At 48.0% G+C, this 26,953-nt stretch overlaps 2 protein-coding genes across 7 annotated transcripts; both read right to left on the bottom strand.

Moving 5' to 3' along the window:
* Window positions 1-6,515, bottom strand: LOC310712328 (uncharacterized protein). Of its 6 annotated transcripts, XR_014528853.1 has the most exons (4): window positions 5,124-6,515; window positions 4,290-4,388; window positions 1,390-3,336; window positions 1-1,145 (listed from the first exon to the last, which is right to left on the bottom strand). XR_014528853.1 is itself a non-coding variant. In XM_083515260.1 (3 exons), the coding sequence occupies exon 3, from the start codon at window positions 3,288-3,290 to the stop codon at window positions 1,968-1,970; it is 1,323 nt and encodes a 440-aa protein (XP_083371386.1). In that variant the 5' UTR covers window positions 3,291-3,336; window positions 4,290-4,388; window positions 5,124-6,515; the 3' UTR covers window positions 1-1,967. The 6 variants fall into 6 exon arrangements, 4 of the variants coding, with proteins under 4 accessions (XP_083371386.1, XP_083371388.1, XP_083371387.1 ...); XM_083515260.1 differs by having other exon boundaries at window positions 1-3,336; XM_083515262.1 differs by lacking the exon at window positions 5,124-6,515 and adding an exon at window positions 5,072-5,090 and having other exon boundaries at window positions 1-3,336.
* Window positions 6,516-9,068: 2,553 nt separating this feature from the next.
* Window positions 9,069-25,592, bottom strand: LOC310711095 (NACHT, LRR and PYD domains-containing protein 12-like). The gene is made up of 8 exons (XM_083512568.1): window positions 25,180-25,592; window positions 20,046-20,477; window positions 19,551-19,833; window positions 17,569-17,625; window positions 14,407-16,183; window positions 13,625-13,711; window positions 11,893-12,060; window positions 9,069-10,633 (listed from the first exon to the last, which is right to left on the bottom strand). The coding sequence occupies exons 1-8, from the start codon at window positions 25,243-25,245 to the stop codon at window positions 10,306-10,308; spliced, it is 3,198 nt and encodes a 1,065-aa protein (XP_083368694.1). The 5' UTR covers window positions 25,246-25,592; the 3' UTR covers window positions 9,069-10,305.
* Between the last annotated feature and the right edge of the window lie 1,361 nt (window positions 25,593-26,953).

Below are 26,953 nucleotides of genomic sequence, written 5' to 3'. Positions count from 1 at the left end.
TGTGTTAGCTTCCTCTTTATTGCAACGAATTCAGGAAAACCCTCATGCAACTGAAACAAACATAGTAATCTATGCAGCTTGAAAGGGTGAGAAGGCTGAACCAACAGAAATTGAACTATTTGGAAGCAATGATGTGATTTAAATCACAAACTCACCAGAGGCATTTATCTCAGGCTTTCCAAAGTAACCCAGGTTCACTATACAAGATATATACGGATTTTCCAAAACAAAACCTTCCTAGAAAACCCCAACATAACCCTTAAGCGTTTTTAGATTGCTGGTTTAATGCACCTAGCCATGGTACTAAGTTACCTTCACCATCTTAGAGCAGATACACTTGTGCAGAGAAATTGGGCAACTTAGAATTCTTGGGATGATACTGGGAAGGCAGGTGAGAAAAGGCATGTTTGAATGCTTCTTCTGCATTAAATAAACCTCCCTACCTGTTAAAAACTGGCATGTTAGAGAGAAGACTGGGTTAGACTCTTCTATTTAATATGCAGGACTTGTCTTCAAACAGGAAGGGTTTTAGTTTTTACACAGGGAAGCTATTTGTGCATAGGATCCCCCTATCTGGCGTCTGGGATGGCACAGTCTCAGAATTATGAGATTTACCTGCACAGTGACTCACCTTCTGATTTTTTCCCCGTTCTGGATTTCTAAATCAAAACTTTGCAATGCTGATTGTCTGCAAAACAGCAGATTCCCTTCAATATAACAGTTATTAAATCAGCAAAGTTCCCTTTGCTTTCTTCTTTCTTTGTAGCTTGCTCTTATGTTAAATGCAAATAGAACCAAAACCTTAATGCTTTGTAGTTAAAATTAACTGAACAGCTGCAACCCAGTCAAAAATGTAAAGTTGTGGCAAAATTCTGCCCTGGACCGCTGAGGCTCCCATTGCAATTCTTTAGTCTTCAATGGGATGCAAATTATGCTGTCCATTAGTTGCATTACTGGGCTTTTTCCTAACAGAATCTGACTACAATGTCAGAGCTGGAGTTCACGTTACAACTGCAATGGGAATTGCAACGCAAAAATGGTACCTCTGCTGCAAGTCACACTCACGCAATCCTCATCATATATATATATATATGATGCACTCAACTCAAGTTTTAGGTCAGGGTTTCGCAAACTTGGGTCTCCAACTGTTTTTGGACTACAACTCCCATCATCCCTGAACCCAAGCAAGAGATGATGGGAGTTGTAGTCCAAAAGCAGCTGGAGACCCAAGTTTGGCCAACACTGTTTTAGGCAATGAGTTTCCCCCAAAGAATCATGGGAACTGTAGTTTAAAGATGGTGCGGACTATAGCTCCGTGAAGGGAAAACTGCTATTCCCATTATTCTTTGGATGGGGGCGTCATATGCTTTAAATGTGCACAGGGTATACTTCAGATGCAGTGGTGCAGACCTGCCCAAGCTGTTAATGTTTAGAATGGCTGGACACATTTGCCCTGTGAATTCCACAAATGGGGCAGGAGGACAAGCTCACTAGGGTCTGCCCGCCTCCAACAGTTCTCTGGGAGTTTCGGGGGGCTATTATGTAAAGTGGGGCTCACTCCAATAGGGTCCCTGCACAAATACGAAAGTCTGATTTCCCAGGGTTCTTGCCAGGAGGTTTTGCAACTTCAGGCAACTGCCCTTGAACTTAAAGCGGGCAATAATGGATCTTGGGAACAGATTGCCTGTGCTCATCTCAGGACTCCAATGCATCCGACCAAAGTCATACCCAACAGTGGACTCACCGAAATTAATAGACGTGGCCACCTTAGGCTCATTAATTCCAGTGCATCCACTTTTGAGTTGAAGTTTGAGTACAACACCCATGATGGGTGTGGAATTCCCAGTTTGCAATACCAGCTGAATTAAGGCCACTGTTGGCCGCCATGCTGTCAATCAGGGTTTCTGGCACTCAACTTCTTCCTCTGCCCCCTTTCCCCATAGCACTGTGTGCTTTGCTCAGCTCCCTCAAGGAGAGCCAGCTACATTCTCTCGGGACTGCTCCTCCTCATCCAGTGTCAGGGGATCAACAGCTATGCCCACGGTGAGATCTGCGTCACCTTCAGAGCTGGACTTCTCTGGCACATCAGAATAAAGGTTCTTCAGGTAGGTGGCAAACCTGTCTTCCTTGCTGCTCCAATCCGCAGCACATTCCTTCCCCCTGCCATCTGACGCTCCCTGGTCCTTCACATCAGACCTTGGAAGGGGAGAAACAGAGAGCTCTGGTTTGGGTGGGTGGGCAGATGTAACACATTCACCTTCCACATCATTGCTTACTTTGCAAGAGTCGGCCTTGTCATCCTGGTGGGAAGCATCCGGAGCACCCTCTGTAGCAGCAGGGACTGCTGGCTCACTCTCATACTCAGCCTCCCAGTCTTCCCCGTCCTCCAGAGCTGCGGATTTGGCCGGTCCAGCATCCACAGCCTTGCCTACGACAGTAGCAGAATCCCCAGTGCCTTGGGTTTTCTGCCACTCACGGGCGCCAAACATACATCTTTTCGCTTCTGGGGCATCCTGCACATTCTGCCAGTGGCTCCCTTCCTGGTTCCTTTTCATGCTGCTAGCGCTGGACCCAAAATAAGACCCTCCTCTCCTCCACCCTTGTGGCCCTGAGTTCCAAGAGCCTGGTTCGACAGCGCCTTGCCTCCGGTTGCTCCAAGCCCTGTCAAAATCCTGCCGCTTGTCTTGCCAACGACCCCCATTCCCATGCTCTCCCTCTCCCCCTCCTCTCTGGTTCCCCCTCCAGCCTGTGTTGGGCTGGGCTCTCTTCCAACCCCCTGCTGCATGTGGCTGGCTGTGGTCAGACCTGCTGCTCCCACCATTTCTTTCGGCAGTGCTGTTCCAATGGTGCCCATAGTTTTGTTGCTCTAGGACTCCGCCGTTTGGCCCTCTGTGGCTGCCGTATCCTCCAGGAGCCGCTCCGCTAGGCTGTTGCTGCCCACTGGAGCAGCCTGGCATACAACAGCAAGCCGACCGGCGGCAGCAGCTCACGGCGCACTGAGCAGGTGGCTCGTGACATGTGGAGAACGAGGCCTGAGCGCCGTCATGAATGGGTGCTGGAGGAGGGAGGCACTGTGCCCCTCTGGCAGCGTTAATGAGGACATAGAGGATGTCCAAGCGCACGGGCACCGTGAGGGAAAGGAGGTTGCTTGGTGCGCAAGTGCGGCCCAGGAAGAAAGGCTGGAGGCTGCCGGAGAGCCCCGAAGAGGTGGGCTCATTGGAGGATGAAGTAGATGAGACCAGAACTGGCCTTCTCTCTGGCGAGCGGCTAGTCACTCTGTCGTCAGCCATGAGGTCTGCCTGTGTGATGCCAGCAATGGTTGCAGGTATGTAGAAACTGCAAAGGATGAAACAAGAAGCCAAGTTTAGGGACCTCCCCTTATTTGCTACAGCAAGTAATTTTAAGAGCAGGAATCCCAATTCTCTGGCCTCTGTTCTCTGAAGGGCAGAGACCATGAGACAGAGGTTGCTAACCCCCAGTTTGGGGTCTGAGATTCAGGCCCATTAAGCAAATTCTTCTGCCCACCTCATGCTGAAGATGGTGGGAGAATAGTTTTGGCGGTGGGAGGATAAGAAGAAAAAGAAGAAGAGTTTGGATTTGATATCCCGCTTTATCACTTCCCGAAGGAGTCTCAAAGCAGCTAACATTCTCCTTTCCCTTCCTCCCCCACAACAAACACTCTGTGAGGTGAGTGGGGCTGAGAGACTTCAGAGAAGTGTGACTGGCCCAAGGTCACCCAGCAGCTGCATGTGGAGGAGCGGGGAAGCGAACCCAGTTCAACAGATTGCGAGTCTACTGCCCTTAACCACTACACCATACTGGCTCTCACTAAAGTCTTTGGTATAGAGGATATCTAATAACCAATCTATCTGAGATCTATGGCTCATCCTATTTCCATTCCATGACCATTTCACATGCATTCAGATATAGATCAATCTTGTCCTGTTTTTCGTAGGTAAGAAAAAGCACCAATAGCTCACATCTAAACTGTATATACTTTGTCATAAAGTACACATTATGTGTTTAATCTAGCTAATAGCTGTGCTCCAATCTGCGTATAAGTACTGGACAGGAGCCTGTCATCTTAATGGGGAAACAAATCTTTGACCTGCCAGTCCTCACATTGACCAGAAATAGGATGACAGCCTCTCAGTCCCCAAATAGGTTAGACGCCCATCCTGCAAAGACAACTTGAGAGTAAGTCCCAAAGAGCTCAATGGGACTTATTACCGAGTAAACATATCAAGGAGTTCAGTGTAAACGTCGCTCTACCTCCAAAGACAACTCACCCCAATATGAAACTCAGGTTGCTAGGAAATCTTGTTTAATTCCCCTGCACGCAGAAAACAAAAATAAGCAGACCACCAGGCTCTCCTACTCCACAATATCTGTGCTGAAGGAGGCAAAAGATTGAGTTGGCAAAGATGGGAAAGTTTTTGATTTTTTTTCTTTGGAATACATTCAGATACCACCAAGTTAATTTTTTAAAAAAACTGTATTTTATCATTTATTTCAACAATTTGTATGCTGCTGAATCACAGTAGTCTCTAAGTGGTGTATGTAGCAAGAGACACACTTGCATATGAGGTGCGTGTGTCCACAAAACATTTTTATCCCGTTGGAACTAATGGCATAGAAACCAACCCATGCAATAATTAGTAAAGAAAACGCCTTTAGGCATGCACTGAGCGTCTTTCCTCTTGTCTTTGCACGCAGCCCACGCAGAAGAGGGGGTTGGGGAAGCAGAGGGTCCTAGAGAACAGTAACTTTGCAAGCTACTTTGAACCTTAGCAGCCCCACCTGCCTTCCTTACAGTGCATTCCCACGCCTGCGACTATTCCCAAAATGCCTACGTGCAAAAGGCATTTCTTTCCTTACAAGCAGCCGCTGGGCCGATGGAGCAAAGTGTCTGGGAAGAGCCGTGCAGGCATCAAATTTGCTGGCTCGCAGAGGAAAGGGGCTCGGGTCAGACAGGGGCACAGAAGTGTCGCTCTGCGTATTTCGATAAAAGGTTTTTATAACGGATGTTTTCCTCCCCGCGAAGAGCCTCTGCTTGGGGACACAAACCCACCCAGGGCGCCTTCCTCCCATGCACCCGGCTGCGACCGGTTCCCGCGCTTTACCTGCAATCCGCTTCGCTGTCTCGCGCCCAACAGCAGCTCCTGCGGCACGAGGACCCGGGCAAAAGAACGCCCAGGCATGCGCAGTTGATCCCGCTGAAGGGCGGCTGCCAGAGACTTCGTTTGTATACATAGAGGGGGGAACCAATTGGAGCGCTGGAATTAGCCTACGGGGGAGGGGCCTAGAAACTTAGAAGAAGGGGCGGGGCTTCAAGAGGCAAAGCGCGAAAACGGGGAAGGTAGCATACTTATTATTATCATCATTGATACTCTAGTGGTGCTAACAATGTTTATTATTAGTATTAACAATGCTGCTAGGATAGCGTTACTACTAGTATAGGGGTGTAGTAGCATTAAAAATATACCAGCAGTACTTCTAGTATAATACTACTAACAGTGCATAATGTATTAACATTTGTAATACTCAGTGCTTTTTTTCTTTAAAAAATGTTTAGGGGTACTCTTATTTTGACTCAAGAGAAGCACCATTTTATAGCTCATATCGGGAAAAAGAAATACATTAAATGGACAAAAGTACAGAGATTCACAAAATGTTTAGGGGCATGCATTTCCCCAGAAAAAAGTACAGGTTTCCAAATAAATGGTAGAGAGTGTAAATAACTTTCTGTGGACAGCTAGTGCAGGGGTTAGAGAGTGCAAACCCTGCATCTCCACATAACTTGGTTAATTATGCATATATATGCATATATATTTAGGAGTCATATCCATTAAATTCAGTGGTTCTTACTCCAAAGTGCGTAGAGGATTGCTCGGAAGTAAGCCCCATTGAGCTCCTCAGCCCCAATTAAGCATGTCCTTGGGACTGAATCCTGTGAAATCCTGTATCAATTTAACTAGAAGTCCCATTGAACTGAATGGGACTTGCTTCTGAGTAGACAAGCATAGGATGATGCTGTAAGTCACCATCTTTTTGCACTCTTATGTGTACATTGGGGGGGGGGATAAAATATGGGAGTGTAAGTGGTGTTTATTCTAAGCTCTGACCCATCCCCCACAAGCAGGCAGCATACTCCCCATCCCCAAAATGAATGAAAGGAAATGAAAGAGGGAAGAGAAAATAAGAATTGCAGTAACACAGAAAGAGGCAGGAAGAAGAAGAAAAACATCAGAGGAAGAAGACTTGAAATTTGGGGAAATGGCAAAGACAATGAGGGAGCAAGAAAAAGCAAGCTTTCATTGAAAAGAATGCGGTAGTAAGGGGATTCACCCTACCTCAGTTTCTTTCTTACCTTTACCTTTCTTAACCTGCAGTTTGGCACCAAGACTCCCTTCCTGCTCAAAACATAACTATAAAGCTGAGCCCCCACCCCCAATCCTATTTTTTTGTGACTAGGATTTGTAGTCTGTTACAAAATGACTATTCTCCCTGTAAAATACATTGGGAAACCCGGGGGGGGGGGGCGCCGGAGAGATCTTTGCACCACGGCCCTGATCCTTTAAATTCATTGCATTAGGGTCGGGAGGGTTTGCTTCATGCCTTTGACGAGAGGGGAGGGAATTACTGTACTTACTTGAATCTAATGTTCGCTCCCCCCCCCTTTTTCTTTTTTGCCAAATCACATTGCGAAAATTAAGGCGGCCATTAGATTCGATGGCACATTTACATTTGCCAGCAACTACTGTTGGCGCTGTGGGTTAAACCACAGAGCCTAGGACTTGCCAATCAGAAGGTTGGCGGTTCGAATCCCCGTGACGGGGTGAGCTCCCGTTGCTTGGTCCCTGCTCCTGCCAAACTAGCAGTTCAAAAGCACGTCAAAGTGCAAGTAGATAAATAGGTACCGCTCCGGCGGGAAGGTAAACGGTGTTTCTGTGCGCTGTTCTGGTTCGCCAGAAGTGGCTTAGTCCTGCTGGCCACATGACCCGGAAGCTGTACGCCGGCTCCCTCGACCAGTAAAGCGAGATGAGCGCCGCAACCCCAGAGTCGGTCACGACCTAATGGTCAGGGGTCCATTTAGCTTTACTGTTTTTGGTTTCAAGGTTCTGAAAACTGAGCTGTGTATTAGATTCGATGGTGCATTAGACTCGAGAAAATCCTGTAATTTGCACAAGCAAGCACGGACACAGTTTGCACAGCGAGGAGGTCTGATGTGCGTAAAGTATTACCGTATACCAAGTTAATACCAGTGATACCAGTGCTTGGCAGGGGGTTGGACTCGATGGCCCTTGTGGTCTTTTCCAACTCTATGATTCTATGATTCTATGATTCTATGATTCTATTCTATATCCTCCGCTCTCCCGCTTTAGCCAGCTCCCCACCCGGCTCCCGCCTGCCTTGTTACTTATCAAACAGTCCAGGAGGTGGCACTGCCCACAGCTTCCTAGAATTAGCTGTTTCTGCCTACATACAGTGCATTCAAAGCACGTTTAAGCCACATGTCTTCCCCCAAAGAAAGCTGGGAACTGTAGTTTAAGGGTGCTGGGAATGATAGCTCTGTGAGGAGGAAAATACAGTTCCCAGGAAATTCATGTATTGAATGGATGGAGTGGATCCCCCTATGGCTCCATCTTTGCTTTCTGTTGAGCACCCCCACCCACCCTACTAGTCCTAATGATTACCAGGCCTCACTGGTTGGTGAGTGTATTCTGTAGACATGTTTAAGACTTTGTGCATCTGATTATGTGGAATCTAGGCCATAAAAGCAACATGCCAAAATTAATCCCTTAGGCTTTAAAACTTTCTCCTGCGACAGACTATCTGTCCAGAAACTGATGCGGAGGAGGCTATTTATGCACAGGCTTTGCCCAAACCAATGCTGTTCTGCCCCCAAAGGGTTCAGCTATTTCATGATAGCAAATCTGTGTACAGTCATACCTCGGGTTACAGCCGCTTCAGGTTGCATTTTTTTGGGTTGCAGACCACCGAAGCCCAGAAGTACCAGAATGGGTTACTTCCAGGTTTTGGCGGTCACACATGTGCAGAAGTGCTAAATCGCAGGTTGCGAACGTTGCGGGTTGCGAATGTGCATCCCGCATGGATCACATTCGCAACCCGAGCGTCCACTGTATTACAGTGGTGCCCCACAAGACGAATGCCTCGCAAGATGGAAAACCCGCTAGACAAAAGGGTTTTCCGTTTTGGAGGTGCTTCGCAAAACGAATTTCCTATGGGCTTGCTTCGCAAGACAACAATGCCTTGCGAGTTCCTGCAGGGGTTTTTTTCCTTTCCCCTCCCCTTTTTCTAAGCCGCTAAGCCGCTTATCAGCTGATCCGATCAGCAGATAAACCCCTAAAAGCCCCTAATAGCGCTAATAGCGCTAATCCGTCAATGGGCTTGCTTCGCAAGACGAAAAAACCTCTAGACGAAGAGAATCACAGAACGGATTCTTTTCGTCTTGCGAGGCACCACTGTAGTAGTAAGTGGCAGGAATAACAATGCTGCGCCTTTAAGAAAAGATAGTGCCTTTCCCCACCCTTTTAGCCTGGATGGAGCACAGGGAAAAGAGTGCGTGTATAAGCTTCCATGTGTTGCTCCACCCACTTTTGCCCCCGGCTCCACCCACCCCTGCCCTGTGACTCTTGGATGGTTGATCAGAAGGGGATGTGGTTGTTGGCGTTCGTAAAGAGCCCCTGGTCGTTTCACGGACTATTGACCTGTACACCACTACTTTATTCTTCTGCTGCCACCAATTTTTTTTTGGGGGGGGAACCCAGGGCTCCCCAGTGAAGTACAGTGGTACCTCAGGTTACATACGCTTCAGGTTACAGACACTTCAGGTTACAGACTCCGCTAACCCAGAAATAGTACCTCGGGTTAAGAACTTTGCTTTAGGATGAGAACAGAAATCGTGCTCCGTCGCGGCAGCGGGAGGCCCCATTAGCTAAAGTGGTGCTTCAGGTTAAGAACAGTTTCAGGTTAAGAACAGACCTCCAGAACAAATTAAGTACTTAACCCAAGGTACCACTGTACTGAGTCTCAGTCAGGTAGAGTTAACAATGAACTTTAAAGTTTATTTCAAACACAAACAAGTTTTAAAATATTCGAAACGCTGTCACTCTATTCCCTCTCAGTCTTGTTCCTGTCTCTAACTCCCTTTGACTCCTCTATCTCCCCTCCCAAAAGAACCAACGGAACTAACTGTCAAAACCTGTGGGCTGAGCCTCAAAATCAGGTAGACTCCGCCTCTGGGCTTTCTTATTGGTCCACCTATTAACACTTTCTCCCCCCCAATACAAACATATCCCCGAAGAATGGACGAACGCCACAGTGGTCCTCAGGGTAAAAGAAGCTCCCAGCCCCTGCTTGGGCTGAAGGATGGGGTCACAGCGTCCTTCCGCCTTTGCTTCTGCAGTGTTTTCTCAGGAAGCAAGCTCCTTTTTGCAGCTTCCCCTTCTCCAGTTGATCAATAGGACCAATGAGGTCTCCCCTTTGCCTTAAATGTTATTCCTGGGAGGCAGTGGGTGCAGGCTCCCAGTGGCCCTTGGTCCCCTCTCTGACCACAGAGGCCCAGATGTGCCCATCCACGGTGATGCAAGAGACGTCTTCCCAAGAGCAGCTGCTAGCACAGAGCACAAACAAATAAATTGACCTAGTATAAAGACAGCTTCCTGTGTCCGAGGGGCTGAGTAGGGTAGGGAGATTCCCCAGCAGAAAAAGCTGTGGGTAGGCTGAGGTGCCCATCCAGAGGTCCTTTATATTGTGCGTCCACAGATGCGCAGTTGGCATCTGTCTGTCTCCGAGAGACAATGGAAGATTGCGCCTTCAGGGGTGAAGTCAAACCGTTGGAGAATTACAGCGGCTGCTGTGGCTGTAGATACAGGAGAGACATGTTCTATTGTAGGTAGGGCAGACAAAGGCACCCACAAGGATTTGTGCTAATGTTGGGGCACATGATCCTGATCTTAGGACTGTTTGCACCTTCAAACATTTCAGGGCTTCATTTCTAATCGCTTACACGCCCTGTAGTAGCTTCCTGTTGGAAGTTCAGTAACTTTTCATACCTAACAACCCCTGGGGGAATGTTGCGCTATAGAGCAAGAACAAGGTAACGCTAATGAGGCATTGCAGAACAATGGCAGAATGATGTGCGGACGGTCCAGTACAAATCTACCGCTAACGCCCTAATATTGCATCCACAACCTGTTGCAGAATACACCGGTTGAGATGGTGCCCTTTGGCCTCCCAGTAGATGCCTCAATTTGCAGGACAGGTGAAGCTAAGTAGACATCATGGGGCCCCATTTTCTCTTGCTTTCTCCTCCCCCAGGAGGTCAGTGATCTGTTTCTTCAGTAGCTCCGCTCTTTCCCGAGCTTCCTGGCTGGCTCCCGGATCTTCTGTTTCCTCCAGAACTTCCAGAACAGATCGCAAGGCGTCAGCGTTCTTGACTGACTCCATCTGTTCCTGGTCCGCTTTGATCTCTTCCACCCAGTCCAAATATGCCTGCAGCAGCCCCATGTCGGACAGGAAACTGCTTATGATCTTGAGCTCCGGCTTCCTGCGACTCAACTCGGAGAGGACTTCTCTCCCGGCTTTGCTCAGGCGGTTCCCCACAATGCTGAGAAAAGAAGACAGGTGTTATAAAGGTACACTGGGGGAAAAATGTGGATAGACATGGGGTTGGGTCCAAGCTATGTTAGGCGACATGCGCACTATACACTGAAAGCGTTATGATGCCGCTTTAAACAGCCACGACTCCCCCCTGCACCAAAGAATCATGGGAACTGTAGTTTGTTGAGGGAGCTGAGAGTTGTTAGGCGCCCCCTTTCCTCCCATGGAGCTACAGTTCCCAGAATAGGTTAACAATCAATCCTTCTTCCTAGGGAACTCTGGGAATAGTAGCTCTATGAGGGCATTGGGGTCTCCTAACAACTAATTTAGTGTAATTAACTCAGCCAGGATGCAACCCATGATAGACATAGACCTTGTAATAGGAGAGCATGCAGATCGATTTCTCTCTCACACGCGCGCACACACACACACATATGCCCAAGAAACAAGTGAGGAGGGTTTTAGGGTGAAACACACAAGGGGAGCACTCCCTCAGAACTACACAGCCAGAATATGTACTACCTCAGCAAAGGTCATGCCATTCTGACTGGTTGCTAAAGCAACACCCCCACCAGTCTCCCTCTTGGATAGTTGACTTTAACAGAATTAACCCTTAAGCGCCAAACTGAACAATCCCTGCTGTTTCACTTCCAACAGCTCGACTCCCATCCAAACCCCCAGGAAGCATGGCCAGTGGTCAGGGATTATTTGAGTCGTAGTCCAGCAAACATCTGGAAGGCCACAAGTGTCCCACCCACCTCTGACTTAATGGCTTTCCCTTCCTCCTCACTGCAGCTCAACTGAGGAAATTCATTCCCCACATCTAAAATTATATAGTTATTTTATTTACAAATACAGTGGAAAGGAAAACCAAATCTGATAAGTATATCTATGCATGCACACTTTAAATATTTAAATTTGGGGGATTAAATACTGATGATTACATATTCTGCAAAACACACTATAGACACTGCAGCACTTGTTGGATTAAGAAAATAAAAATTGTAGAAATTTATGAAGGTATTATCTGGGTGTGGGTGTGTGTGTGTGTGTGTGTGTGTAAAAATTCCTAGATGTATACAATAGTATTCCTTATTCCTCTTGCATAGCACTGCGTTGTATTTCCTCTGTGTTGGGATCTTTGCAAAAATGTGATCGCCTCTAATCAATTATACCTCCTGCCAAAATTCTATTCTGGTAGGCTTGTGATTTCATTTCCAGAAGTTTGCAAAATATTATAATGCAATATCATCAGAGCATACTTACGTCAAGAGCCTGAGCGTTCTGTTGCCCATCAAGGAATCCATAATATTATCCAAGCCGCTATCTGTGATTCCTGTGATATCCAGATAGAGCTCTTCAAGGGTGGTGTTCTCCTGGAGGGCATCCCATAAACCCCTCACCCCTTCAGAGCCCAGGCAGTTCCCACAAAACCTTAAGAAAGTGGGGGGGGGGGGTAGAGAGAGAAGTTTAACTTAAAGCAAAGAGGAACTCTCGTAATCAGTGGAATTCAAACTAACACATTGTGAATTCCTGTATAGGAAATCCCCAGTTTCAGATTATCCCATCAGAATGAATGAAGCAAAACACACCCCTCCTGGGAAATATGATATTACTTCCATAGACCTGAAACTGGCTAGAGGGCCACAAGGTCTGAACTCCCAGTTAAAGGCAGAATCCTATGGAATCTAGGCAGTGGGCCATCTCAAGGAGGTGGCAGGGATATTATACAAAAGCAAAGAGCTTTAGAGAACTAAAGCTCTTTAGAGAACTTGAGCAAATAAATATGCTGCAGGTGAGCTGTCTGAATTTACGTACATAGGATTCTATGGACTAGAGCCACAATGATAAGAGATATAGATGAAACCTTTGCCATACATTGGAAGCACACAGCTTTCGGCAAAGAATCCTGGGAACTGTAGCTTACTCCTCACTGAGCTGCAATTCCCAGCACCTTAAACAAACTATGCTTCCCAGGACTCTTTGGGGAAGGCCATGTCCTTTAAATGCATGATGTGGATATGACCATAAATCAAGGCCACCTCATCCCATATGAACTGACTCTGTAATTGTGATCTGAGGCCCTTCTTCATGTGCCTCCTCCACGGGAGGTCCAGAGGGTGGCAACACTACAATGGGCCTTTTCAGTGGTGGCTCCCTATTTGAGGAATGCTCTCCCCAGGAAGGCTCACCAGGCACCATCGTTACTTATCTTTAGGTACCAGGCAAAATCATTTATTTCCCACCAGGTCTTTGGCTTTTAATTATCTGTGGCCGTCTTTCAGTTTGGTGCATTATTGTTCTTAAGTAGAGTTGCCATACGTCCTGGACATTTTGCGGGTTTCCCCCCCAAAAATTCAACAACTTGGGATAATTCCCAAAAAAAGCAGCTTTGGGAATTTTTTTTTAAAGGAGGGTCAACAATTTATTTTTGTCCAGATTTTCGCTGCTTGAAATATGGCAACCCTATCCTAAGTCACGTTGAGTCACTTAAAAAAACAAAAAGCACCTAAGTTATAATAATAATAAATAATAATACCGTGCTTTTCCATGTATAAGACTAGGTTTTTTTCTTTTAAAATTATGGTAAAAAGTGGGGGTCATCTTATACATGGATAATGCATAGGGAGGACGTTTGATTGGTTGCTGCTGCTGCTGTCAGCTGTTATTGTGCATGTTACTGGTTGCTTCGTCAATGGCTGGTGTTGATTCGCTGACTCTGTGGCAATTGGGCGGGTGATTGGCAGCTTCTGCCGGTGATGGGACAGATGAGAGGTGGATTTTGCGATAACTCTGGTGAATCCTCCGCAAAAAAAAAAAGCTCAACAACTCTGTGCCATCTGCTCCCATTTTCTTACATTTGAGTCCCCCAAAATAGGGGTCGTCTTATACATGGGGGCATCTTATACACGGAAAAATACAGTAATTGTGTCACTGGTGGGAGTGATGTCAAGACTTCCATAGGTTATATTACACACATACACAGAAGGTGACTCACAGAAGTCTTTTCACCTGGCACCTTGGGGACCTGAGTATTTCAGCTTTTATGGCTGCCGCCTCACAGTCCAGAGAATTGTACCGCAACCTGGAAAACAGGAGATTGCAGGTGAGAGCTGAGCACATGGTACAGACCAAAGGTGGACAAACTACCCCAGAAGGAGCATGGGGTGTCCCACACCAAACGTCCTACCCCTCCCCTAACACTCCAAAGAGGTCTGAATACGTAGTACAGACTAATTTTACTGTTTTATTCCTCTTGTAAACCGCTTTGAGTTTGCAAGCGGTGCATGGAATTTATCTAAATAACTAAATTCAACGACATCAACGTTCCTGCCCCTTTAAACACTAAGGGCATATGTATGTTGCAGACTTAAAATGGATTTTTAAAAGACATCTGGAGGCAAGCCCAGTTCAGGGAAGTTGGGAGTCACGCAGAGTGGCTGGGGCAAGCCAGGCAGATGGGTTGCAATATAAATATGTTGTTATTATTAGTTATTACCATTATTCCCTCTGCATACAGAGCACTGTGGGAGTTGAACTTCTGTGGCTTGTCCTTGGGGACTCTTACAGGCTATTCACAGTACCCTTGCCAAACTATTCCGAGAATTCCTGGGAGAGACATTAACATGATGCAAGTTTGCACTGGACGCCTGACCTGAATGCCACTGCTTGCCCGTATTCATAGCAGGGCATAGGATGCTGGCATCCTGCAGCCACTGCCCATGGCATATGGCCATGGACACCGCCAACCTGGTACTCACTGGTACACCTGGTACTCACTGGAGAGTCTCACACCGATGGAGAAGTCCCCGGAGTCGCCTCAGCCCCCCGATGCCCATGTTGCTGTAGCTCAAGTTGAGGTTCCGAAGCCTCTTATGCTCCGAGCAGCCCAAGACGTAGGCCAGGGCTGCACAGTCAGCTGGGTTCAAGGTCACCTTGAACAGATCCACCTCATCCAGGTTGGAAGCTACCTTCTGCGTCACCCAGTCCTGGCGGAGCTCCGCCAGGCAATGCAGCAAGGAGAGCAGCTTCCGGTCTGATTCGTACTGAGCTTTCTTCCCCAGCCACTCTGCCAAAGGCACAAGGGGATCCTTTGTTAGGCCCTCAGCCAAGCTCTCCAGCTTCCCCTGCATCCTGGAGCTCAAGAGGCCCATGAAGAACCTGGAGAACATCTGCAGGTTGTCCCACTGTTGGCCTCCGCTCAGGAACTCTCTAGTGTAGCCGAGAAGTCCAGCCGCAGCACGTCCATCTGGTGGGGGCAGAAGTCTCTCGGCCTGTCCACCTTCTGGAGCTTCTGCATCCCACCAGAGATCCAGGCAAGAAGTTAACTCCTCAGTACTGGGGTCCAAGATAGCCACCGAGTACAACGCAGCTAAGAACTCCTGTATGGTCAAGTGGAAGAAGCCATAAACCTCATCTTTCTCCTTGAAGAAGATCCGGTTCAAGAAAGTGCCGGGCAGGTTCTCCGGGTCGAAGCCGAAACCCCGCAGCTCGTCTGCATAAAAGACAACCTTCCCCCTCAGCAGACCAGCGTAGGCTAGCTTGCCAAGCTGCAGCACCAAGTCTTTGGCTTTTTCCAAGGCGCCGCCGGCTCCCCCTGTTTGTCGCAGCCGGAGGATGGTGCTCAAATACTGGCGGTAGACCTCGGTGATGGTGCTTGGTGGAGAGGCCTCCATCTCCCCTGTCCATGGGAAGAATTCCCCCAGCGCTGTGCAGAGAATGAAGCAGTAGAGAGGAATGAAGCTGAGGCTGGCTAAGCCCTCGTGGGCAGATACGTAACCAAGCACATCGGCAGCTCGTGCCGGGTTACGGAAGAAGCGGAAGAAGTAGTCCTTTACCTGCTGCTCTTGGAAGCCAAGGATAATGACATGGCGGTCAAAGAGGTCCTCTGGAAGGGCAACAGAAGGCCTCGACGTGACCACAATGGTGGCCTCGGGTAACAAAGTCCCATAGAGGAGGCCGTGCACCAGATCTTTGATGTGAGCTGGCTGGTCCGATTGGAAACAGGGATTCTTGCTCTCGAGGGAGTGCCGGAACTCATCCAGGCCATCTAAAATCACCAGAAGTTCCCCAGGCCGATCTAGCAGCTCGGGGAGAACCCCGCTCAGGTGGACATGCTTGCTGCGGATCAGGTCCTCAAGGCTCTGGGGTGTCCTGATGAGGCTGAGCTCCCGGAAGGAGAAGTCTAGCATGCAAAGGGCCTTTTGGAAGGCTGCGCCCAACGCCCAGTCGTGGATGATCTTCTGGGCCGCGACGCTCTTGCCGATGCCGGCAGCCCCGCTCAGCATCACCCGGCGAGGTGGGGAGCTCTCCTTGGGGAGTGGGGAGAAAAGCTGGCTCAGAGCCAGGCGGCGGGGGGCGTGGAGGGAGTAGAGGCGGGCACGGCGGGAGGCCAGGTGCAAGTAGTCGTGGCTGCTGGAAGCGGAGCGAGGGTTGTCGGACAGCAGCAGGTCGGTGTAGCGGATCTCGATGTGGCCGCAGGTTTCGGTGTCGTCCACGTTGGTGCAAAGCTTCTCCGTGCGGGTCAGCAGGGAGCGGCGGTGGTTCTGCAAAGCAGCTGGCAAGAGGGTAGCAGTTGGAGCAAAAGGTTAGGAGGAGACCCAGAAAAGTACAGTGGATAATCCTGATGGAATGTACAGAGTTGACTATTGTAGGGCAAGGAGATCCATCCCTTGAGTTTGCAGCTCCCGTTTGAAAAAAACCATCTCTCTAGACCCACATCCGTGTGAACCCATCTTTTGCATGCATTTCATACTTTGGGGATCTTTACTGGAGACGCAGAGACTGTTGCAATGGGCAGGATTGTTGCAATGGGCAGACGTCTTAGGCACCATACAGTTAAAGACTCCTGGGAACTGTAGTTGGCTAAGGGTGCTGAGGGAAACCCCTATTCCCCACTCCCGGAGCTACGATTCCCAGAGTTCCCTTGGAAGAAGGATTGACTGTTAAACCACAGTGGGAGTTGTAGCTGGGGGAGGGTGATAAGGGTCTCCGAACAACTCACAGCACCCCTGAACAAACTAAACTTCCGAGGATTCCCTGGGGGAAGTTTAAAGTAGTATGATACTGCTTTAGAATTAAAGGTAAAGGGACCCCTGACCATTAGGTCCAATCGTGGACGACTCTGGGGTTGCGGCACTCATCTCACTTTACTGGCCGAGGGAGCCGATGTACAGCTTCCGGGTCATGTGGCCAGCATGACTAAGCCGTTTCTGGCGAACCAGAGCAGTGCACGTACATGCCATTTACCTTCCTGCCGGAGCGGTACTTATTTATCTACTTACACTTTGAAGTGCTTTCAAACTGCTAGGTTGGCAGGAGCAGAGACCAAGCAACGGGAGCTCACACGTTTGCGGGGATTCGAACCGCTGACCTTCTGACTGGCAAGCCCTAGGCTCTGTGGTTTAACCCACAGCGCCACCCGTGTCCTTTACTGCTTTAGGTGTATATGGCCATAAAAACATAGAATTTTTAAAACTGGAAGGGACCCCTGCTCAATTTAGGAAACTTGCAGCTAAAGTTTCCTTGGCAGCTGCAAGATTCATGTGCTGAGAAATCCATCTTTATCCTCGCTGCCTTCCTTAGCATTCATATATGTATTAATTATATTATGCAGCTTATTTAACAAGATTCAGATACTGCTTAATCAAGTGTGAGAATGCCAATGTCTCTTGCTTGCCTGGACAGAGGATGGAAAGGCATGGAGCTGAGGGGGTAAATCTCTTATCTCTGTAAGGCTGGACTGTAACCTGCCGTGCAAAGTTATGAGTTGCCTCTGTGTCCCAGCCCAGTTTTACCTCTGGCCCCCAAAAGGTTGCCCACAAAGGAATGCGGCCCTCAGTCTGAAAACAATTCCCCACCCTCTTCTGCACTGAAGCCCCTCTTTGTCCTGGATTCTGCTTGCACATCCTTTCATTGCTGTTTCTCCTCCCCCTCCGTTACCTTTGAGTTGTCGGCTCAGGGCTCTTCGAAACGTCAGGTCGTTGCTCTTTCCCTCATCTGCCATGACAAGAGAACATTGATAGCATAGGAAACAGGCGCCCTGTAGAGACCTCCAAGCCCAAGAGATTTTGCTGCCCGAGGCAAAGGACAAGATGGCTCCCACATTTCCCATACGGAAGCTGATTGAACTGGCAGGGGGATCTTATTTTGACACTGGGGACTGGACAGTGTCCTCCTGAGGGCAGCAGGGGAGATTTGGGGGACAGGCAGCCTGGTGTCCAGCTCTTAGCCACTCTTCCCTAGCTCCCATCACATGCCGCCTGAGGCGATCATCTCACTCTGCCTAACATTAGGGCAGGCCCCAAACATGCACCAGCCCTGCCTGTCACAAAGCAGCACAAACCAGCAGACTGATGCACTGCTCTTTCTGCAATCAGAATTTCCCAGAGTGCATAAAACTGGAACCATTTCTCCCACTTCAGCCCCTTTCCCCATACTGTCAATAGATCTGAGTATCATTACAAGTGCCACATAATGTTCATCCCACACATGCAAGGAATTGATGCTTCCATGTAGCAGTAACCACACTTTGGAACTCCTAGCCCATTGATAATAGGTGGGCGACTTCACTGTACTGTTTTGGGAATCTGCTTGTCTAAGCAGAGCTATCCAGGGATGTAAATCTGACACTCCTTTTAACATGTTGGCATTCACCATTGTTGTTTTCAGCCTGCAAATGATATGCAATTGGGGAGACTCCCCCCTCATTACTGTGGTGTTTCCTTTGCCCTGGTGTGAACATTGTGGGAATAATTACGCCATTAATTATGATAAATTTGTCACTTAACATAAATAAGTACATAAATTACGGTAAACAGCAGATAGCCAACAGATAACATTGTATTTGGCAGAAACCAAACTGAAGCAGAAAGGAAACGGCACAGATTGTGACAAAGGCAGGTCAGAATGAAAATTGCTGCCCCCTTAATATCCCTACTGAAGAGTCGGAACAATGTGCTTTTTGCAATGTTCATTTCAGTAGAGCATCAGGAAAGGCAAGCAATGTGTACTGCTGTTAAGCAACAGCTAGGCTTCCCCACACCAGATCCTCAGAAAGAGAGAGAGATACCCCAGCCTGCAACCTACACCACGTCTTCAACCTTCATGATATTCTCTCTCACCCCAACTCACACTCCAAACACACACACACACACAAACGTCTCTTATATCAGCCCCCTCACTCTAACAGGGGCAGGAATTTGCCAACTCCATAATCCTCTGATGGTTTTCCTACTCCAAATGTTCAGAAAGCTGGACCAACTTCTCTCAAACCAGGGGTAGCCAATGTGGTGCCTTCCAGACGGTCAGGACTACAACTCCCATCATCCCTGATCATAAGCCACATTGACTGGGGGCAATGGGAGTTGTAGTCCCAACAACATTTGTGGGGCATTTCATGGGTTATCCCTATCCCAAATGTTAGTTCTCCTCAAGAGGCCTCAACTACCCATCTTGGGCTATGAACCAGCAACCTATCGGAGAACAGAAACTGTTCTTATGTTGAGCCTTCGTGGCACCAAACCTTTTACACATGTTAAAGATAACCAGCTTTGAAATCGTGGCCAAAAAAAAGTGGGGCGCCAGCCCCAGTGGACAGCTTGGTGGGGCGATGATGCTCACATGACCTCCTGGTTGAAACATTGCCGCTTACAAGGAGGTAAAGGAGCAAAGAGCAAGATGGTGGCAAGGCCCATGCTATGCGCAGATGCACCAGTGGGAGTGCCAGATCGGCTTTGCCGATGCGTTTATATTGTACTGACCACACCGCGGTCTCGTCCCTCCCCCCCTGCCACCTGGTAAGCAGCGGCAAAGCAACTTGCTGGACACCAAGTGAGCCCAACTACTACCCCACCGTCTGCTCAAAGGTACAGATATATACACAGAAGCAAGCCCTCCTATGGAGCAAGGGAGGGATGACTTGCCTGCAGGCACTGCTGGGAGCTTGTATTTCTTCGAATTCCAGAATTTCAGCAAAGCTCGTTTGGGAGTTTTGGGAGGAGGCTCTAGATTGAAACGGGAAAAAGAAGGATTGTGAAGAAAAAGAAGAAGAAGAGGAGGAGGAGGAGTTTGGATTTGATATCCCGCTTTATCACTACCCAAAGGAGTCTCAAAGTGGCTAACATTCTCCTTTCCCTTCCTCCCCCACAACAAACACTCTGTGAGGTGAGTGGGGCTGAGAGACTTTAAAGAAGTGTGACTAGCCCAAGGTCACCCAGCAGCTGCATGTGGAGGAGCGGGGAAGCGAACCCGGTTCACCAGATTACGAGTCTACCGCTCTTAACCACTACACCACACTGGCTCTCACTGTGAAGGCAAAGCAGTGCAAGAGCAGATGCCCACCGGCAGGTCTACAAACCAGCATGCCTTGTGTGCAGAGTGGGGAAAATAGCCCACTATACAGAGGCAAATATTTACACCTGACCCCATCCACCACCAGAACGTGGCCCCCAGAAATTTGCCAAGAAAGGAATGTGGCCCTTCCCTCCTGCCCTCGAGGCTAGTTGTGTCACTGCCGTGCCTGGCTGCCTTGGAGACGGTTCTCCTTTTCCTTTCTCCGGACAGCTCTTTTCCAGCCAGTGTTGGAGCTCAGGACAGTAGGCCTCCTGCAATTCCCACAATGCGTCCAAGAACTTCCGGCTGTTCTCTGGCTTGCTGCAGACCCTGTCCAGAAGCGCAATGACTTGGTTGCTCTTTGGGTTGGTCTCCAGCAGGGAAAAGTACTCCGGCTGGGTCAAGAGCCCACTGTCATGGAGTAGGCGGAGCAGAGGAGCTGGGTTGGGCTCCACCCAGCGCAGGAGAAGTTCCCGGTGCTCCTGGATGAGCCGAGTGAAGTCCAAGGGAGCAGCCATCTGCAGGGAGGGAAAGAAGAGGGTGAACAGGAGGGCAGTAGGCCAATCCCATTTTGTCGCTTGGTTGGAAGAGTGTTTCCTGATTACAGGGGGCAGAAATTCCTCCCCCCTAAAAAAAGGTTAATGTATGTAACAACAGCAGCTCGGATTCTTTATGTGCAGAAATGGAAGGAAGAAGTTCCTACCAAAGAAGAATGGATAATGGACTCTGCAGAACTGGCAAAAAATCAACAGCAAAATTAAGATCACCTAATGGTGAGTGTTTTAATGGAAGAATGGATGCCCTTTTTCAGAAATACTATAGTATGATGAACTCGTGAGCAGGATTTGAACTATGAGCAAGAGAAGTTATTAGGTTTATAATATTGTAGTTACGATTTAATAGATAGGGTGCAGCGGAAGGGGAAAAACAACAACTCCATGGGAAACGGGGTGGGAAGTTGACAAAAATAAGAGGAAAGATGAAATTGTGTTTTGATTGCATATGTTTAAAAAGCTGAAACTTAATGAAATATAATTGGGGGGGGGAGAACCTTTACATATCTGCCTACATGTCTAAACACGCATATACGTGAACTTATCTCAGATGGGCAACTCCAGGCCAGCTCACTCTTAACGTTCTCAGAGACAAGCAGTTTAACCCCAGCGATGCCTTCAGCAGTACATTACTTTGCTTCTGTGGCAAAAGATGGGGCGCTGTGACAAGTCCACCTGATGTTTTCGGACTACAACTCCCATCATCCTTGACCATTGGCCATGCTGGCTGCTGGGAGCTGGAGTCCAGCAACATGTGGAGGCTCAGCATCCGTGCTCTAAGCCAGCCTTCCCCAACCCAGTGCCCTGCTCCAGATGTTTTGAAATATACCTCGCATCATTCTCATCTGGAGGCCCACAGTTTCCAACCACCCCTGTGTTTATCGTGTCCAAACTGCGACTCCATTTGCTTAACCTCCGAGGTCCAGATTTACTGCTGTTTGAGAGCGTTACCTGCGTAGGCTACAGAGTATGTTTTTGTTGGCATAAGCCACAGCTGGATTAAGAACTATGCCACTACTTGAGTGTACAGCTAGAGAGGCAACCACTGCTGTCTTGAGCATAACTGCAAAGCAGGGCCAGATTTAGGTTTGAGAGGCCCATAGCTACTGAAGGTAATGGGGCCCTTTACATGTCCAGCTGTCCTTTGTCAACAACAAATTGTCGCTGTTTTTTGTGTGGAATATATGCCATTTGCACATGCAGAATGAAGGCACCCTGTTAAGTTGTGGGTGAACATATCAGACGACACAGCGGTTCTTCAAACAGCTCTTGTTTATTCACAGGCCAGAACTGAACTGAACTGAAGGGTTCAGCCAGCCTGCTTATATAGAGCTCCACTACAACGCAACAGTAACAACTTTCTGTAACTATCCAATCACTGAAGGTCACTTTCAATTCCTTATTTGCATATGTGGACCTGAGTGAAAACTATCTACAGTATCCCTCTGCTGGCCCAGGGTGAGAACTTCAGTACATAACACACCCTATATATAGAAATGAGCAAACCAGTGATGTTTTAGGGAGCAGGCTAGCAGGTGGGGCCCATTACTTGCATAATAGGAGCCTACACAACACAAAACACTGCTGCTGTATGTAGGTTTTATTTTGTTTTTTATCTTATATTTTGGAAATGTACATCCAGTTTTTTCCCTTTAATTTTTTTTGGGGGCCCCCAAAAGAGTGGGACCCTAAGCTATAGCTTGTTTAGCTTATACGTAAATCCAGCGCTGCTGCAAAGGCACCAGCTGCCCAAACGAGACGCTGCATTGCGGTGGGCTCGACTAGATGATGCTTGTTGGTCCCGATTCTGTGCATTTTCACATATACGATCACTGGAGGCTATTGCAATTGGCACAGTTGCTTTGAGGCAGACGATCGGTCCATCTAGCTCAGCACTGTCTGCACAGACTGACAGCAGCTCTCCAGGATTTCAGGCAGGGTTCTCTCCCAACCCTATCTGGAGATGCTAGGGATTGAACCCCAGACCTCCTGCATGCAAGCCAGATGCTCCACCACTGAGCTACAAGGTGGCTCTGTCCTCTCTGATGGAAATCACTGCTAGGAAGGGAGGTTTGTGAGCCGCACCAGCATCTGGGGTCCTGCTGGTGCTTGGCCAAAGCTGCAAAGGCCAGAAGGAGCTATGGAGTGAGAAGGGGGCTGCTTTGTCCTTATTTGCTGCCAGAGCCTTTTTGCTTCCACCTACTGGCTCAAACAGGGACGCGGATGGCGCTGTGGTCTAAACCACAGAGCCTAGGGCTTGCCGATCAGAAGGTCAGCGGTTCAAATCCCCGCAACAGGGTGAGCTCCTGTTGCTCGGTCCCTGCTCCTGCCCACCTAGCAGTTCGAAAGCACATTAAAGTGCAAGTAGATAAATAGGTACCGCTCCAACAGGAAGGCAAACGGTGTTTCCGTGCGCTGCTCTGGTTCACCAGAAGCAGTTTAGCCATGCTGGCCACATGACCTGGAAGCTGTACGCCGGCTCCCTTGGCCAATAAAGCGAGATGAGCGCTGCAACCCCAGAGTCGTCCACAACTGGACCTAATGGTCAGGGGTCCCTTTACCTTTACTGGCTCAAACGCAAAGTTGTTGCTGCCTCCATATGAATGACACATTTGCTGTGTGTCCAAACGTGCTGTGCTGCCACCTACTGGAGGGTTTGCACTGCAACATCATGGAACACCAAGCCGCTCTCCCCTCCACCTCACTGTTTGTGTCCTTGCATCAGCTGTGACTAAAGCCAGAAAGCATATTCTTCCAAGATGGGGATGAGGAATCTGTGGCCCTGCAGATGCTGTAGGGCTGCAACTCGCCCCAGCCCCAGCCAGCATGGCCATCACAAGCCAGGGTGGAAGGAGTTGCAGCTCAGTGACATCTGGAGGACTAAAGCTTCCCATCCCTGTTTCAAGGAAGAGGAGAAACGGGGGGGGGGGGTGCCGGGAGGTTAAGCTGACAAGGAGAAAAGTGTGGCAGGATAGAGGCAGCCGCAAAGCAGAGGCAAGAAAGATGGAGGCAAAATTGCAGAGGGGGAGATTGGCGCCAAGGTGCAGCAATGGAGGACAAATGGGGAATTGCACTTTAAAAAGCTGGGATGAATGAATGATGAGTGGGAAGATGTATAAATAAATTCCTTGCAAGCAGATCAGGAGGAATGCAGGGCCAATGCTCCTTGTCATTCAACCTGCCTGCCAAGAAACCGGAACAGATGCTCAGTAAACACCAGAGGTAATTCAACCTCCATGTAACCTTTGTGCAAACAAATCAGATGGCTACTCAACAAAACAGGTCATCTGAAAGGGCCCTCTGTTGTGCTTTTGCTGCAACAAATTTACACAGCTGGAAAATCTGCATTACAGTGTAGAATCTCCTCGTCTCTCATCTTTGAAAACAACTGTCTTCCTTACTACTATGTTTGGATTAAAATGCCGGTGGGTTAGCAGGGACCAGGGAAAATCCTTTTGGTCTCGGATCCAGTTCTTCAGAGGCCAGATAAACAGCTACTGCTCGGGGAAAGGGCCACAACCTGTTAACGCAACAGAATATAGCTCTCCTTTATCACCTCGTTTCTCAAAGGTAGGTGCTGATAACGGAAGCTATGAACTCGACCTTTCATTTGGGCAGAGTCAGCGATAAGGGGAGCTGGTTGCTGATCAAGCCCAGAGGTTCAGCGAGGGTGTAGAACGTGATATGAATCTGTTGTAAATTAGCGAGTTGAGGTCATGCCTTGTACTCTCCCAGGGCTGCCATCTTTGACCTTGATCCAGTTCAGGAAAATGAACCCCACTGAACACAATAGGGCACAAGAGCAGATGGAGAATCCTTTTGGAAAGGGCCAGCCAGATGCCCATGGGAAACCTGCAAGCGGAACCTCAGCACAACAGTGGCTCTATGGACCTGCAATTTGCAGCAACTAGTATTCAGAGACACATTGTCTCTGACAGTCGAGGGAGAGCACAGCCATTCTGGCTACTAACTATTAATAGCCTTGTCGTCCCTGAAATTGTCTAATCCCAAAATTTAAAAGTTACCTTAAGGACCACTATAAACTTAATGAATGTTAAAAATGTTGTGGTTTTCAGAAATAAAGGGGTACAGGGACATAAGGTTAGAATATAAAAAAAAAGGACTAAGATGACAGAGATTTGAAAGCAACAATTGGGAGTTGCTAGTTGAAGTATGGACATTGGGATGCAGAGAGGGGGGGTATGGGGAAGTCCAAGAAAAGAGGTTTACATGAAAATATGTTTGAAACTATGCGTGTTTGTTTGTTTCTTTTAGTGTTTGTTTGTCTTTTTAAAATTTTGTAAAACCAATAAAAATTTTATATAAAAAAAATGAAATTGTCTAATCCCCTTTCAGAGCCATCCAAGTTGGTGCCCATCATGACAGTGAGTTCCATACTTTAACCATGCACTGCGTGAAAAAGCACTTTCATCATTCAGCTTCACTTCCTTATTTCTTTTTTTATTTTGACAAAGCAGTAATCATAAATAAATAAGAATAAAAATGTGCATCCCACCCCCCCCAGACCATTCCATTGTAACTATCCAACCTCCCAAAATTTCAACACCTCTTGTGATGGTTTAACCCTTTCCATTATTAACAGTACAAGTTCTACAAACAATTTCCATATCTCAAAATAATTTATCCTGCATATTTTCCGCCTTACCTTAATAGCACATGTTAATTTATCATTAGTCGCTATATCCCACACCTCTTTATACCATTCTTCCATTTTATATTAACCTTGCCACTTCCACTTCCTAGCTATAATAACTTGTGCAGCTGTCAATAAATTGGTGAGCAAGTCCCTCCTAGCCTGCAAACCTACCGCCCCATTGTAAATTGATAATAATGCTACCTCTGGACTTTTGGTCGGCTTTAACCCAGTGATTTCTGTTATCTCCTTAAACACCTTCCTCCCCGTACATATTTACACCCCCACCACATGTGAGCATAAGTCCCGGTTTCCCGGCATCCCCTTCCAACATAACACCGAATATTCCTTGCAGCTTCACTTCTGGGTACAGGTACATGCAGAAGGAGATGTCCCTACTTGCTAGCCATTAGAGGTATTTTGCCATTCTTGCTGTCCTTCCTCCCGCAACAGAGGCTGTATTGGTGTACGCCCCCGGTCTCTCTACCTGGTCCTCAGAACTCTTTGCAGGCCACGCCCCCTCTCACTAGACCACACCCCCTCACTGCCCCTGCTCCACACATCCCTTGAGTGTGGCTGAAATGTTTCCCTGAACTCTGATTATAAGCCTCTTGCTTGCTTGGCTGGTGGGTAGAGAGGGGTGTGTGTATCAACTAGCCTATTGTACACAACATGAATCAATTGATCTGCCTGCTTTTGCCTCTGGCCCTAACTCACTGGCCCTCCGGCCCCCGGAAAGTTGCCCAGATAGGAATCCTGACCTGAAAGAGCGTTCCTTTGTAATAGTTGTTTGAGAGGCGGGCAGTCCTATCCCACACAAACATCGCTGCGTCCTTTGCTGCATACATAAAAGCCATTTCCTCCCAGCGAGTCTTAGGAGCTGTAGTTTACCTCTCACAGAGCTACAATTCCCAGCACCCTTAAACTACAGTTCCCAGAATATATTTATTAAAGAGTAATTTAAATGTATGGTGAGGACGTGAACCAAGCCTGTGGATAAGAGGCACCTGTTGAACAGCACACAGCCTTTAAAAGGGTATGGAGGGAGCTGTCAGAAAGAAGCATTCTCTGTATTCTAGCACCACAAACAACAGCGGGGTCGGCAGAGCGGGGGGTGGAGAGAGGAAATTGCTGCCATCTGGGCTTCAGACGCCTCTGGCTCAAATCCCTTTTCATCCGGGGAGCTCATTGGATGACCTTGACTGGCCTGTATCTCTCCAGCTTAACTACCTCAGGGGGTTATTGGAAGGATAAACAAGATAAGAATTACAAAGCGCGTTGGGACACAAAAAGTGCCAGAGGATTGATTAATAATAATCATAAAACGATAAAAGTTGTGTCAGGAAGAATAGCTGCTTAGCAGACTCTACATTCTTCGGTAGCTTACACTGCAGTTTGTGTGTGCCCGAGAGGCAGGCAAGCTGACAGACAAATCACGCCCTTTAAAATGAAGAAGTAAATTTCAGATTTAAGTAAGGGGCTGTGAAGGCAAAGCTAAGCTCAGCCTCAAAGCCCTCGTGCTCTTCTTGTGGTCAGCAGATTGCATTGTTCAGTCCATCTGAAGGACTAATGTGAGGCACACCCCATCAGGCAGTGGTTCCCAAATTTTGTACGTTCCCAGCCTAACCTTTGTTTTAATCAATTAATTTCACATTGCCGTGTACATACGTGTTTCGAGGCGATTTCCATTTACCCCATCCAAGCAGCTAAAACGCTTTTCAAAACAGTAGAAAAGCAACAACTGGAAAGAAGTTTAAAACCATAAAAAATGGAAATGGATGTCTAT

This window comes from Podarcis liolepis (genome assembly GCF_965112155.1).
Source record: "Podarcis liolepis genome assembly, chromosome: 7".
Taxonomy (NCBI): Eukaryota; Metazoa; Chordata; class Lepidosauria; order Squamata; family Lacertidae; genus Podarcis; species Podarcis liolepis.
This window is presented reverse-complemented; position numbering and strand designations above follow the sequence as displayed.

Bases quoted from the DNA above. Each gene is read 5' to 3' on its own strand.
- LOC310712328 (XM_083515259.1), bottom strand. From the start codon at position 5,091: ATGGGAGGAAGGCGCCCTGG. The intron at 3,337-5,071 runs GTGGGTTTGTGT...CATCCTTTGCAG, and splicing joins ATGGGAGGAAGGCGCCCTGG to TTTCTACATACCTGCAACCA.
- LOC310711095 (XM_083512568.1), bottom strand. From the start codon at position 25,245: ATGGAAGAATGGTATAAAGAGGTGTGGGATATAGCGACTAATGATAAA. The intron at 17,626-19,550 runs GCAAGTCATCCC...TTGTCATGGCAG, and splicing joins GCTCCCAGCAGTGCCTGCAG to ATGAGGGAAAGAGCAACGAC. The intron at 13,712-14,406 runs GTGAGTACCAGG...CCTGTTTTCCAG, and splicing joins CATCGGTGTGAGACTCTCCA to GTTGCGGTACAATTCTCTGG.